The sequence below is a fragment of the Chrysemys picta genome, chromosome 7, assembly GCF_011386835.1.
Source record: "Chrysemys picta bellii isolate R12L10 chromosome 7, ASM1138683v2, whole genome shotgun sequence".
Classification (NCBI taxonomy): domain Eukaryota; kingdom Metazoa; phylum Chordata; order Testudines; family Emydidae; genus Chrysemys; species Chrysemys picta.
In genome coordinates, this window is record NC_088797.1 from 14,099,688 (window position 1) to 14,112,603 (window position 12,916).

The 12,916-nt window shown below is 39.8% G+C and overlaps 1 protein-coding gene and 1 long non-coding RNA gene across 25 annotated transcripts in view; one reads left to right on the forward strand and one right to left on the reverse strand.

Moving 5' to 3' along the window:
• The window catches only part of CNTN4 (contactin 4), a 657,650-nt gene that overhangs the window by 626,936 nt on the left and 17,798 nt on the right, over positions 1-12,916 (forward strand). For all 24 annotated transcript variants that reach the window (XM_065550819.1, XM_065550814.1, XM_042849912.2 and 21 more), the window contains 2 exons: positions 10,698-10,856; positions 12,554-12,703. In XM_065550819.1, coding sequence (XP_065406891.1) covers positions 10,698-10,856; positions 12,554-12,703 — 309 coding nt within the window. The remainder of the gene's footprint in view (positions 1-10,697; positions 10,857-12,553; positions 12,704-12,916) is intronic.
• Positions 1,561-6,566, reverse strand: LOC122173668 (uncharacterized). The gene is made up of 4 exons (XR_010589024.1): positions 6,427-6,566; positions 5,117-5,192; positions 4,352-4,405; positions 1,561-4,205 (listed from the first exon to the last, which is right to left on the reverse strand). It is a non-coding gene; the product is annotated as an uncharacterized LOC122173668 (long non-coding RNA).

Genomic DNA, 12,916 nt, shown 5'->3' on the forward strand with positions numbered 1-12,916 from the left:
GGTCTGTTGTTCCTAAACTCTGAATTTCTCTTTATTTAATTAGCAAAATAGTTGAGAAAAGCTACACCTATGGGAGGAATGACTGTAACATTCATGTTTTCTCCTCATGAATCTATCAACACATGCTGATGATAGCTGTTGATGAAATGGCATGTGCCAGATCATCAAATCATTGTTTGTGAGGGCATGTGTGAAGCAAAAACTCATTAATTGCTATATTCGACATCCCCTGTCCAATAAGGAAAGCTGCTACCCCATATCCCCAGAGAGCTCAGCTCCTACAGTTACATTGCTGTTTTTTGTCTTTATTGTTTCAGATAAATATTTTTGCATAAACATTTCAAAACAGTCCACTGATGAGAACATGAGTTAGGTAACTTCCCATAAACCAGCTCTGTAATCAGTCAACAAGAACATGATTCTTACAACAAAATGACCACAATGATATCAGAAATAGTGACCTTGCCACCACAAAAAACACCAGTCTGAAACTTTTCTGACAAAATTGTTGTCCCATGGCGACTACGCACACTCTTGTTGATTCTGCCTCCTCAACTGAAAAGCAGGGCCATTTTTGTTGCTAATTGTACCGATCTTACCAAAATAAAGAAATCATTCAAACATACATGGAGGGGGAAAAAGGGCCAGGGAAACTATGGGAACTTTCTGTGTCAGGATGGGTGAGGAAACAGAAAGCAAGTAACTTATTGATAAGGGTTTATGCATGCCACAAAGGCGGATAAATGTATTGTCAAAACATTAGGGTGTGCGACCAGGAGCCATAGCTCCCAAGCTTCACTTTTGGTTCTGCCACTGACCCTTATGAGTAGTCATTTATGTCCTCAGCTTCCATAACCATTATTAGGCTGAATAATAACTATTGCACCATTGTGAGGCATACTAAGGGCCGTCCTTACTAGTAGAGCTGGGGAAAGATTCTCAGACTAATAGATTATTTGACCGAAAAAAAAGCAGTTTCAGCTTGACCTGTAACTATTCATAAACTATTGGTATAGTTTTGGCTAGTCACAAAACAGACAGAGAAGGAGAAGGAGGTGGTGATGTTATTCCCCACCTGACAACCATTAGCCCAGTGGTTAGGGCACACACTTGGGATGTGGGTTCAAATCCATAGTCTGAAACAGACTTTCTTTTTATTCACCAAAATATTTCTGATTCAGTTCAACCCAAACGAAAATATTTTGGATTTTATTTCTTGAACTCCCACCAAACTGACAAATCAATTATTTGCCTAGCTCTACTTACTAGAGGTCGATGTGGAGTCACACCACCACAGAGGAAGCTGTTTGTGATGACCGAGGCCTGGGTGGTCAAACCTAGAGGTCACAGTCAGGAACCTGGGGCAAGAGTCAAGCCAAGGGTTGAAGCCAGAATCAGAGTCATAGGTGTTGTCAGATGCCACCAATGTGGTGCTCTGCTCTGTTCAATGATGATAACAGTCGGCTACGTGCATGTGTTCCCTCTGTGTGCTGCCCCGGCTCTGCGCAGATAGCTGACACAGTAGATCCTGAGAGAACCGCCAAAGACCACAGACTCTGATAAGATACGAAGTCACCTGCCCAGGTTTATTGCCAAACGAAATACAGTCTCTAGCTCCCCGGATCAGATGTCTGTCGTTCTGCTAGTTCATATGTGCCCCTTGACAATGGACCGGCTCAGTCAGTGGCGGGATTTACCACTGCCCCCTAGGCCAGACAAAGACATTCACTCAGGGATGCATTCTTATACACAAGTAAAAACAAGTTACACATCACTCCTGACACATCAAGGTACAACCCCTCTGCGTGTTGGGGTGCTGCCTCTCTCCTGGTACATGTTGGTTCGAACAAACAAGTCTATCCATCATATTATCCTTTTGACCCTGTCTTTAGGATGGGTCAGCCTGTTCCTCATTATCTCTGTGGAATGTGTTCATGCTGGACTGTTCTGGTGCCAGCCTGGTACCTGTTTATCCTATTAGGACTTGATACCCTTTAGATATGTGTATACATCCAATTAGTAGCCTTCTTCTTGCCAACTTTTGTGAGCAGGGCCTGCCTCTGGCTCACAGCTTAACTTTGCTTTATCAAAGTCTTGACCATTACTTTAATTCAGGCCTCAGGTATCATACCGGGCCTCTGATAGCAAGGGTTTATGTTTCAGGGCCTATCTTACTACATTCCCCCACTTTTTGTCTTTTTATGGGGAGGATGTTTACCCATCGTCCCAGAAAAGCATAATGCATGGACTACAGATAACTCAGTGGGCTAAACACTGTTATGTGGTTACCTCATTTTACCATCCATACACTCATACCCCACTTGTCTTTTTAGTCTGCACATTCCCTCGTACGACTGATAGACAGATTTTATTATCCAATTATTTTTTAGTGCCTTATGGTGGGCCTTGGAATGTTAGGCCTGGGACCATGACTGAGGAATGTAGTATTGATTGAGAGTTAGAGGCACTCCCAAATAATGAATATATATGAATAATATGGATATGGTGTATATATTTGTAGCGTATATGGGTATATATGTATAGTATGTATGTGTACATATGACACCGCCTTATATCCAAGCGTAACCATGTTTTTCCAGTCTGGTGTTGTACTCTGGCCCTTTTACTTGGTGACACAGATAGAAATACACTCCTATTAGGGCAATTGCAGTTATCACCTGTATCATCATTAGTAATAGGCTGAGTGTTTTGAAATACTGGGATGGGCATTGTTATAGAGTGTTCCACAGTATTATGTATATAAGTAAAATAGAAATTTGGAGTAGTGACACTACAAATGAGGCCTTTATATATAAGTGCCTTGTCATTAATTACTACCCGGTACTGTGCATTCATGTTATGGGTCACCTTACTGCTGGTTGTCACCCTCTGGTAAGCTTTGCTGGGCAGGAAACAGGAATGGCTAACTTTTCTGTTCCAGGGATTGCATTGCCCCATGATACACCAGTAGTTGACGTAGATCCAGCTGTGTTTATGGATGTTGTTTTCCAGATATGGAAATGGACAGTAGCCAATTTATCAAATATTGCTGTGTCAGGATGTAGTAAGAGCTTTTGGAATATTGGTATCCAGACACTAAGCAAGGTTGTTTTGAATAACATGTGCCTTAGTTAGGATGCAGTGTCAGTAATCCAAATTATGATGGGTACTAACATGGAATTTGTTTACCCAATTTGTAGTTACTGTGTAACTTAATTTCTTTGCCAATTTGTTTTTTCCTTGCCTTCATGTTGATTGCTGCCATTCATTTGTTGATTTTTACCTGTGTGTTGGTTAAACAGTTTAGCAAAGTTATGCACATTGTAAATGTTGTATAGCAATAATACAGCAGTACAACGATAATACAGCAGTACAGCAATAATACAGTTGTTTTTACACAATAACCAAGTTGAAATTAAATGACAGTTTATCCTGGTCCAGCTAGTGGTTTTTAGCTGATTGTTAACTTAATTGTCCATATATGGTAGATAGAGGTGTATTTGACCAGTCTCTTATTTATAAAGCACTTCATTTTTCTTTTCTTGATGCTTGGGAGTTTCTTCACTGTATACTGATATTTTCCGGTGTCTTTGGTCTGTGGGATGCAACTTAAACAACTTTTGTTAGTTAACATAGTGAAGTTTTTTGTTTGTTTTCCTTTTTTGTTTTTGTTTTCAGTAACCCAAAATTAATACACAGTTTAACTTAGTTTGTTTACAATGTAATAAGAACAATGTAATAGGGACCGAGCTTTTTATAACACAAGCTATACTTTTGCAATTGTTGTATAGATATTCATTTTCATTTGAGGCGCATTACTAATATTTTATACTAAATGTAATGCTTAACTGCTAAATTAAATGCTCAAATCTTCTGTGAGAAGGTGTATTGCTTTTTTTCCTGATGAACATTCTGTGTTAGCAAAAGTGTCAATAACATAATTGTTACCAAGCTTTTTAGAGTTAATTTGCTTGTGATACCAATTTCACTCTTGTTAACTGTTTACAAGCACAAACTTTAACACCACTGCTTTCCATTAACATAACATAACAAAAGAAAAGTGTATAAAATTAAACCAACTATAAAATTAAACCAAAATAAATTTTAAATAGAGGGCCATGCAAATACTTTGACAGTATTAAACTTTCATGATGCTTTGTTGTGTTTGGGAGCCAAAGGTGGAAACCTATTGAAAACGTGGAAACCTGTTGAAATTGTTTGGTTAGCTTTATGCGTAAATTGTTATTTTTAAACATTTTTGCTATCACATTCTTATAATTATATTTAAAAGTGCAAACAAGTTAATAAAAACCCAAACAAGAAATTGACATTTTGTTAATATTATCTTTACCTTAATGTTGAGGTTTCCCCTTACATTTTTCCTTTGAATAACAAATAAAAAAACCTTAAAAAACAAAACAAAACTTTGATTAATAAAAGAGAATTATTTTTGTTTGCAATTGCATTATTTTTTGAGGCAGAAATATACACATATTTGTAACTGAAACCTTTTTGAGCTTTGCACAAAAAAATTGCTGTTAATAATACTATGTTTATACCCCATCCATGATCTTAAAACAGTGTGGTACCACATATACATATGCTTTCAAAAGGGTATAAAATTGACTTTTGTTGCAACAAAATAAAAATAATAAGAAATAGTCACATGACACATACAACAGAGGACAACACACATGACATACAGGACAAACTTACAATTAAAAACAAATGGCACCAGAATTCTATTCATAAGCATACAAAATAAGGCAAACAAAAATAAAAAATAAAAAGAGTTAAACATTAAATATTACCTTATTTAAAACTTTTAACAAAAATTGATAAAAATATATTAATATTTGCCAAATGTATTGTATTAATTTGGTAACAAGGAATTTTGCATTACTTTATATTTAACATTATTTTAAAACTGTGCTATATAGAAATAAGAAAAGCCCATGTTTCCAATATTAGTGAGTGGTTAGGATTAGAAGCAGAGTGTGCATTTCTGTGGCTTGGCAACCATATCTTCAAGAAAGTTAGGAATAATTCCAGCTGTTGCATTCCTGAAGGGTTAAAATAATTAATTTACTGGATTTATTTAAAATAAAGTTTTTACCTTATTTTCTTTTTGTTTCTTGTTTTGTTCTGTTTTCAATTGCTTCATCTTTTGGAGGTTTTTGTAAAACCTATAACTTTTAACACAGAGAAAGAGTTGAAGTGAGGAGAGGCAGGGAAAAAGGAGTGTGGGGGGTTGAAAAGCTACCTAGGAAGGTAGTGAGACTTGAGCCAAGAGAGATTAACTCTTAAGGTCCAGGCAGTAGCAGCAAGTTACAACTGATAAAGGATATAAAAGAAAACATACTGGTATGTAAAAATATTTGAGAAAGGAGGTTATATTTTTAGCTGAGTGTGGAGTGTGGTTCCGTGGGTCAAAGCAGTTGGGAAACCACACCTGGGTTTTAATCCTGGCTCTGAGATGAGAGTGGGGGTAATTATCTGCTCTTGTAAAACCTGAATTTGTCCCCCCAGTGTCTGTTGCTTTTGTCTGCATGCCAAACAGATTGCAGTAGTGCCCTTTTTTCCTGCAGTTAACTGTTTTGGGGCAACTCCATATGTTAATGCATCAATTCTAGGTGTTAACCTGCTAAATTTTAGTTTTTGACTTTGAAATACCTTTTTATTCACTCCCCTGCAATTGAGTCGCAGCTCCTGTCTTGTAATGTGCACTGTGAACTGTTCCATTTTTTCCTTCATTTGATTTACCAATTCAGTGAAAGTATTGTGTGCTACTTTTTCCATTTGTGCACTTACTTGCCCCGTTCTGACAAGCACCAGTCTAGGTCCCGGGTTAGGTTTTACCAGAACCTGGCTTTTATCATAAGGTGGTGGTTGCACTGCAGTGGACCCCATCTTTTAATTTTACTAGGGCTACCTTTTTCCACTTCTGTCCCCATTCTTCAGGCACAGGGTAGCTACCTAAAGCCTGCTCTTTGCCACCAATATTTATAACAGGGGATGGCACATGTTTTTTTTGTAGGTTCCTTGCAGCTGTTTCCAATGTTTTATTCTGTTCCTGTGCTGGTTGTCTCTGGGCTGCTTGCCACCCTGCAAGGGGGGTGGGAGCATTCCAGATCTGTGTAGCTTCTTTTGATTCTTTTAACTCTTTCTTTGTTACTGTTACTTGCCCCGCCAATTTTGTGGCATGCTGTTTTAATCACTTAATAGCCATGGTTATAGTTTGCAATATTTTACACTTTAAGGTTACAGTCTCTGCTCTAGCCTTTAAAATGACATTACATGTTTCTTCCCCATTATATTTTTTAAACTCTGGGGGGATTTGCATCGAGGGGTTAAGGGGGTTCCCTAGCTCGTGGTTTTCTGTGATGTTAGATTGCGATTCCTACAGCGGACAGCTCGCTTACTCACCAGATCAGCCGTTGGGGCCACCAATGTTGTCAGACATCACCGGTGTGGTGCTCTGCTCTGTTCAATGATGATAACAGTCGGCTATGTACATGTGTTCCCCCTGTGTGCTGCCCCGGCTCTGCGCAGATAGCTGACACAGCAGACCCCGAGTGAACTGCCAAAGACCACAGACTCTGATAAGGTACAAAGGCACCCGCCCAGGTTTATTGCCAAACGAAATACAGTCTCTAGCTCCCCGGATCAGATGTCTATAGTTCTGCTAGTATGTATGTGCTCCCTGACAATGGACCGGCTCAGTCAGTGGCGGGATTTACCACTGCCCCCAGGCCAGACAGAGACATCCACTCAGGGATGCATTCTTATACACAGGTACAAACAAGTTACACATCACTCCTGACACATCAAGGTACAACCCCTCTGCATGTTGGGGTGCTGCCTCTCTCCTGGTACATGTTAGTTCGAACAAACAAGTCTATCCATCATATTATCCTTTTGACCCTGTCTTTTAGGATCAATCGGCCTGTTCCTCATTATCTCTGTGGAATGTGTTCATGCTGGACTGTTCTGGTGCCAGCCTGGCACCTGTTTATCCTATTAGGACTTGATACCCTTTAGATATGTGTATATGTCCAGTTAGCAGCCTTCTTCTTGCCAAATTTTGTGAGCAGGGCCTGCCTCTGGCTCACAGCTTAACTTTGCTTTATGTTTGCAAAGTCTTGACCATTACTTTAGTTCAAGCCTCAGGCCTCATACCGGGCCTCTGATACAAGGTTTTATGTTTCAGGGCCTCATCTTACTACAATAGGTAGAGCAAAAGAGCAGGAAGCTGGACTGAGGTATGAAAATAGGAATTGGGAGCAGAGGAAGATCTGGGATAAGGAGGACAGGAACTAGGCAGGGTCCAAAGTGGCAGCCAGCCAGGGATTCACCTACTTGCCCAGATAACTTCCTGGGCCTCCTGATGGCTTAAGTTGTGCATCTGAGCCAATCTGTGGGGCCAGACATCTGCTCCAATCAGGATATTTTGTGGGCGGAGCCCAGAGTGAGCTAAAGCTCTGCTAGTCGTCTTCTTCAGTTCCAGCGAGCTGCCTGATGGCCACTGTAGTCTGGGCACTACCTGGGGACCTGTGGCCCGTTCAAGACCTGCAAGACCTCATGCTGTTAAAGATCCAACGTCTTCCAGAAGAGGGGAGCCATCCTTTGCAAGGGTCTGGTCTATGCTCTCATAACAGAGGAACAGCAGGAGGATCATGGCTCTGTTACTTTCTGCCTTTCCATACTCATGCTGGAGAGGCTACCTCCCAAAACGACAGCAGCCCTGCCTGGGCAAGAATGATGGCTCTTTCAAGTCCTCCTTGAATGCTCTCATGGTCTGTGCTTTGTCTAGATGAGTTTCCTTCTCACTACACTGTAGGGTGACCAGACAGCAAGTGTGAAAAATCGGGACCGTCTGGGGGGTAATAGGAGCCTATATAAGACAAAGCCCCAAATATTGGGACTGTCCCTATAAAATCGGGACATCTGGTCACCCTACTACACTGACATTTTGTTCATATTTTTTGCCTTTGCATAATAGGCAGAATGACACCACACAGACACCCTCCTATGCCTCCCAAAAATAAAAATAAAATATAAAAACCCATAACAAACAAAACAAAAAACACCAAACCATAGTTTGAGCCCCAAAAAGGAGGTGAGCCAGAGACCCCATGAAGTCTACTAAGGACTTATAGCTACCAATTTTCAAGCAAGACACTCAGATACTGTGATCATGAGAGTATAAAAACATAAGATAGATTTTTCTGTTCTTCCCCCTCCCCCTTTACTGGGGCACACAAAAATTGTTCCTGTGGACAGAGCCACTAAGATACTGTGGGGATAGGCATGGAGAAAGGCGATACATGCCATAAAAGTGTGTTGTTAAATGCATAGAAAAAAGTTTTAATAAATGTACAATATAGCCATTCAAATTAGGTAGGTTAAATTAATAACACAGATTAGATATGGTGTGTTATTCACATCTAGAATTCAAATAAATTAGAATTTATGTCAGAGGATACAAAACAAGAAAAACTGACAAGATAATACTGAACAAACATTCCTGTGGAATTGTATAAATAACAAATAAGCCACCCATCACAGGCTTAGAGTTCCACTCATTCTGAAGCCATGTAATGATAGTGTTTCTTGACTGTGCATGCTGGCAGCTAAAACAGGCACACATTGCTGAAGTGAGGGTGGATCCGTATCTTAATTTCATTTTCTCTTCTCGCCCTTTTCCAGCTGTGTCTCTAGTTTTCAGTGGGTGTAATTAGTAGAACATTGAAGAACTTCTAAGATATTATCAAACTATCTTGTCTAAGGAGAACTGTACTCTCCCAGAGTCTTGGAAGTAAAAAGTATCACAGCAGTTGCTTCAAAATTTGTTTTATTTGGGGGGGGGGGGGGGGTTGTTGTCTAATCTGTAAGACACTTGACCAGGCTGGTTGCAAAAGAAGCAAGTCTTACAGCAGGTAATCTAAAGTGATATTATATTGAGTATTTGAATAAGGTACTAGGTGAGAGGCCTGAATCAGTGCATTGTTGGTCTAAATAATCTAGATTTAAAAACTGGAAAATCTTATAAGTCAATTTCTGCCAAATTTTGCAAAAAATACTTTTGAACTTTTTTTCCTTTGGAATTTTGAAATTTGAAACACATCCACCAATCTTACGGTCGGCAAAAATGAGGGGGTGAGAAGGAAGAGGATTGTGAAAATGTAGTATTTATTTTTCATTTTAGAATTTTGAAATGTCATTGAATTTGTAAAAATTTCAACCAGCTGTAGTAAAGCCTTCTCTTAACCAGGTTTTAAATAGGTCTTTATCTGTATCATGCTCCTGCCTTTCTTTTTTATAGAAGGAAATCAGAAGTTTGGGGTCTTTGTCCTTGCTTGTGCACTTACGCTCTAGACCAGGGGTCGGCAACCTTTCGGAAGCGGTGTGCCGAGTCTTCATTTATTCACTCTAATTTAAGGTTTTGTGTGGCAGTAATACATTTTAACATTTTTAGTAGGTCTCTTTCTATAAGTCTATAATATATAACTAAACTATTGTTATATGTAAAGTAAATAAGGTTTTTAAAATGTTTAAGAAGCTTCATTTAAAATTAAATTAAAATGCAGAGCCCCCCAGACCGGTGGCCAGGACCCAGGCAGTGTGAGTGCCACTGAAAATCAGCTCGCGTGCCGCCTTCGGCACGCGTGCCATAGGTTGCCGACCCCTGCTCTAGACCTATCCAAATCATGGCTTGAGTTTTCAGGAAAGTTGTCTGTTTTATCACCAGAGGAAACCAGGTGGTTATCAAGCAACGATTTTACAACTTCAGTAGTTAGTAAAGAGGAAGAGTCTGACTTCTTGGAATTAGGAGACCAAACTTTTGTGTTTCTTCTTTGGGATATTTGGTACTTTAGGTTAATTCTTTTCAGGCCATTGCTATTGAATGCTTTCTGATAATAGCTGTTTCGCACAGAGATCTGTACAAATTGCATTGGATTAAACTAATTGCATTGGATTATTACTACAGTGAAGTGACTGAACTAGATACACTATCGCTTTAAAGCCCTGATTCTGCAAATCATTTAAGCATGAGTTTAAGTTGTCTAGAAAGCACTTAAGCACATTCTTATGTGTTTTTCTAATTAAATTCTCTGCTGTAAAGTCTACTTCAACTGTAGCAATTCTCTTCTAGATGGGCTACACTGCCCCTGAGCTGCACTGCTGGTCTGCCAGTAAGGTCTGGTAGATCTGGGTAGGGCTGGTTCTAGGGCTGGGCGAACTGGGCAGTAGCCCTGGGCACCAACTTCCTTGGGGCTCCACCACACCACTGGGTGCTTCTTTTCCCCACTCCTCTGACAGGCTGTTTTTGCTCCACTCTGATTAGCCCGCTGTTTTTGCTCTGCTCTGATTGGCCAGCCTTTGTTTTGCTCTGCTGATTGGACAGTTGTTTGGCTGTTGTGGGTTTTTTGTTTTTTTTGGGGGGGGGGGATTTTTTTGCCATACCTCTGCAAGGGGGTATGTGCCAAGCACATTTTTTACCCTGGGTGGCAAAACAGCTAGGGCTGCTCCTAGGTCTAGGTGCTAGAGGCAAAAACCACAGAGCCATTCCGTTCTAAATCTGAGCTTTCTGTTACTGAATCTTAAATGAAGAATAGAACATTCCTTCCTTCACATGCTATATTATGTCATCTCAATTATTTGAGCTGAACTGTTTTGTATGTATTTTATCACAGGTCCACCAGGCCCACCTGAAGCCGTGACAATAGATGAAATCACTGACACTACAGCTCAGTTATCCTGGAGGCCAGGAGCAGATAATCACAGCCCCATTACTATGTATGTAATTCAAGCAAGGACCCCATTTTCTGTGGGATGGCAAGCCGTGAACACAGGTAAATGCAGCACTCAATAGTAACTAAAGTTGGCCATGAAAGAATTCTGTACATGTAAAAACTGATCCATCAGTACACACACGTACAGAAAGAGTAAAGTTAGCTATGCAGCCAGAATAACTCATTTTCCAGCACAGTGATTACAACTGGTTGGGAATTTTTCACCAAAACCCTTTTTGTCTGAAAATGCCAATTCAGTGAAACTGAAACTTTTTCCTGGAACCTACCTGTTTAGATAAAACTTTTGTCAGGAAAGGTTCCTCAGGTCTGGGAGGGAGAGAAACAGACATATGCAACCAGTCACCTGCTCCAGGATAGCCAATAGCCTGGTGCTTAGGGCACTTACCTGAGATGTGGAAGACACAGATTCAAGTTCCTAGTCTGAATCAGGAATTCTCCCCTGGGTCTCCCACGTCCTAGATGAGTGCCCTGACCACCTGGCTATTATGAGGTGGGTCTCTCCCATTTTTCCACAGAAAAACTTCAGAAGGTCTCAGGTTTGTATCAGGATGGAATGGGAAAAATGGCTGAAATTTCAAAAAGTTTCATGGAATGGGAAAACCACTTCCTTTCCAGCTCTAATAGCAATACATTTGGTCTTTCTTAATCCTTTTCATGATTTGCCAACCTTGCTGTGGTATTACTCAACCAGTTTTTCTCATCAGTTTTTATGCATTGTATTTTCGAGGAAAGGTTTCATTCCATTCTTTCAAATATTACACACTGCTACACTGGTACAGTGACCAGACAGCAAGTGTGAAAAATCAGGACAGTAGGTGGGGGTAATAGGAGCCTATATAAGAAAAAGACCCCAAAATCGGGACATCTGGTCACCCTATACGCTGGTGATGTACAACCATGACGACAACTATGGCACTGTAAAGACATCTTTCAGATGACAGACAGTGTCATCAGGAGTACCGTCTCTTTTGGCGGAATTACTTTCTCCACTGTATATTTGCTCATTCTTAAATATGGTTCATTTGATTCAGCTAATTGTTATGAAAGACACAATTTATAAAAATTGTTTCAACTGTTGTAAGCAAAAAGTTCAGAATGCTACAGTATGTATGGAAAGCCTTCTCTACACATGAAAGTTGTATTGTTTTTTAACCAATCCCATATAGTTAAAACTATACAACAGAGAACATAGTTGCACTGATATAAATATGCTTATACCAGTATACCTATTCCTGCATGGGAAGGGAAATAAGCTATAATGCTATAAGGCACCTTCTTACCTGTGTAACTGAATCCACACTAGGGCTTGTACCAGTATATCTCTATTAGTTAAACCAATAACCACCTAAACAAAATAATCATATGGTACAAAAACTGTGTGTAGATCAGGCCTAAGTTGTGTCTTTTAATGAGACCCTATAAGGATACTGTGGTATTTCTGTGAGGATGAAAAGTCAATTTCTAAAGCATAGATTTCCTTGATGCCTGCATATTGTTTGTATACAGCGTGCTTTGCTTCCCCATACTAAGCATTGACAAAGGAGTAAAATGGGAAGACACACTATGGGCCCAGATTCATAGTCCTTAATCGTTCTGCTCTCAGGGTGATCTTCCATTGTTTAATAGTTTCAAGATTTTGCCCATAGATCAAGAGGCTACTGTTCTTCAATGACTGAATATGTGTAATTGCTCTTAACGTCCAACTCTCACTCTCCTAACTTGGGGGTATATTTCAGTTCCAGATATCATTGATGGCAAGACATTCACTGCAACCGTGGTGGGATTAAACCCTTGGGTTGAATATGAATTCCGAGCAGTTGCAGCCAACCTCATTGGGATTGGGGAACCAAGCAGACCCTCAGAGAAAAGAAGAACTGAAGAAGCTCGTAAGTAGTAGAAAGGAAGCCCAATAAAGTCTTTTTTAAAAAGCACCTTGCCATAAGCAGTAGGTTACTTGGAACAAGGTTAAGAAGTATTTTCTATATGACAGTTATATTATCTAGTTTCTCCTCTGCCTCATCTTATAACATTCACAAAGAGCACACACAAATAGAGTAGAATAGAATTAATAGAAAAAATGAGGCCCAAGATGGGCTTTA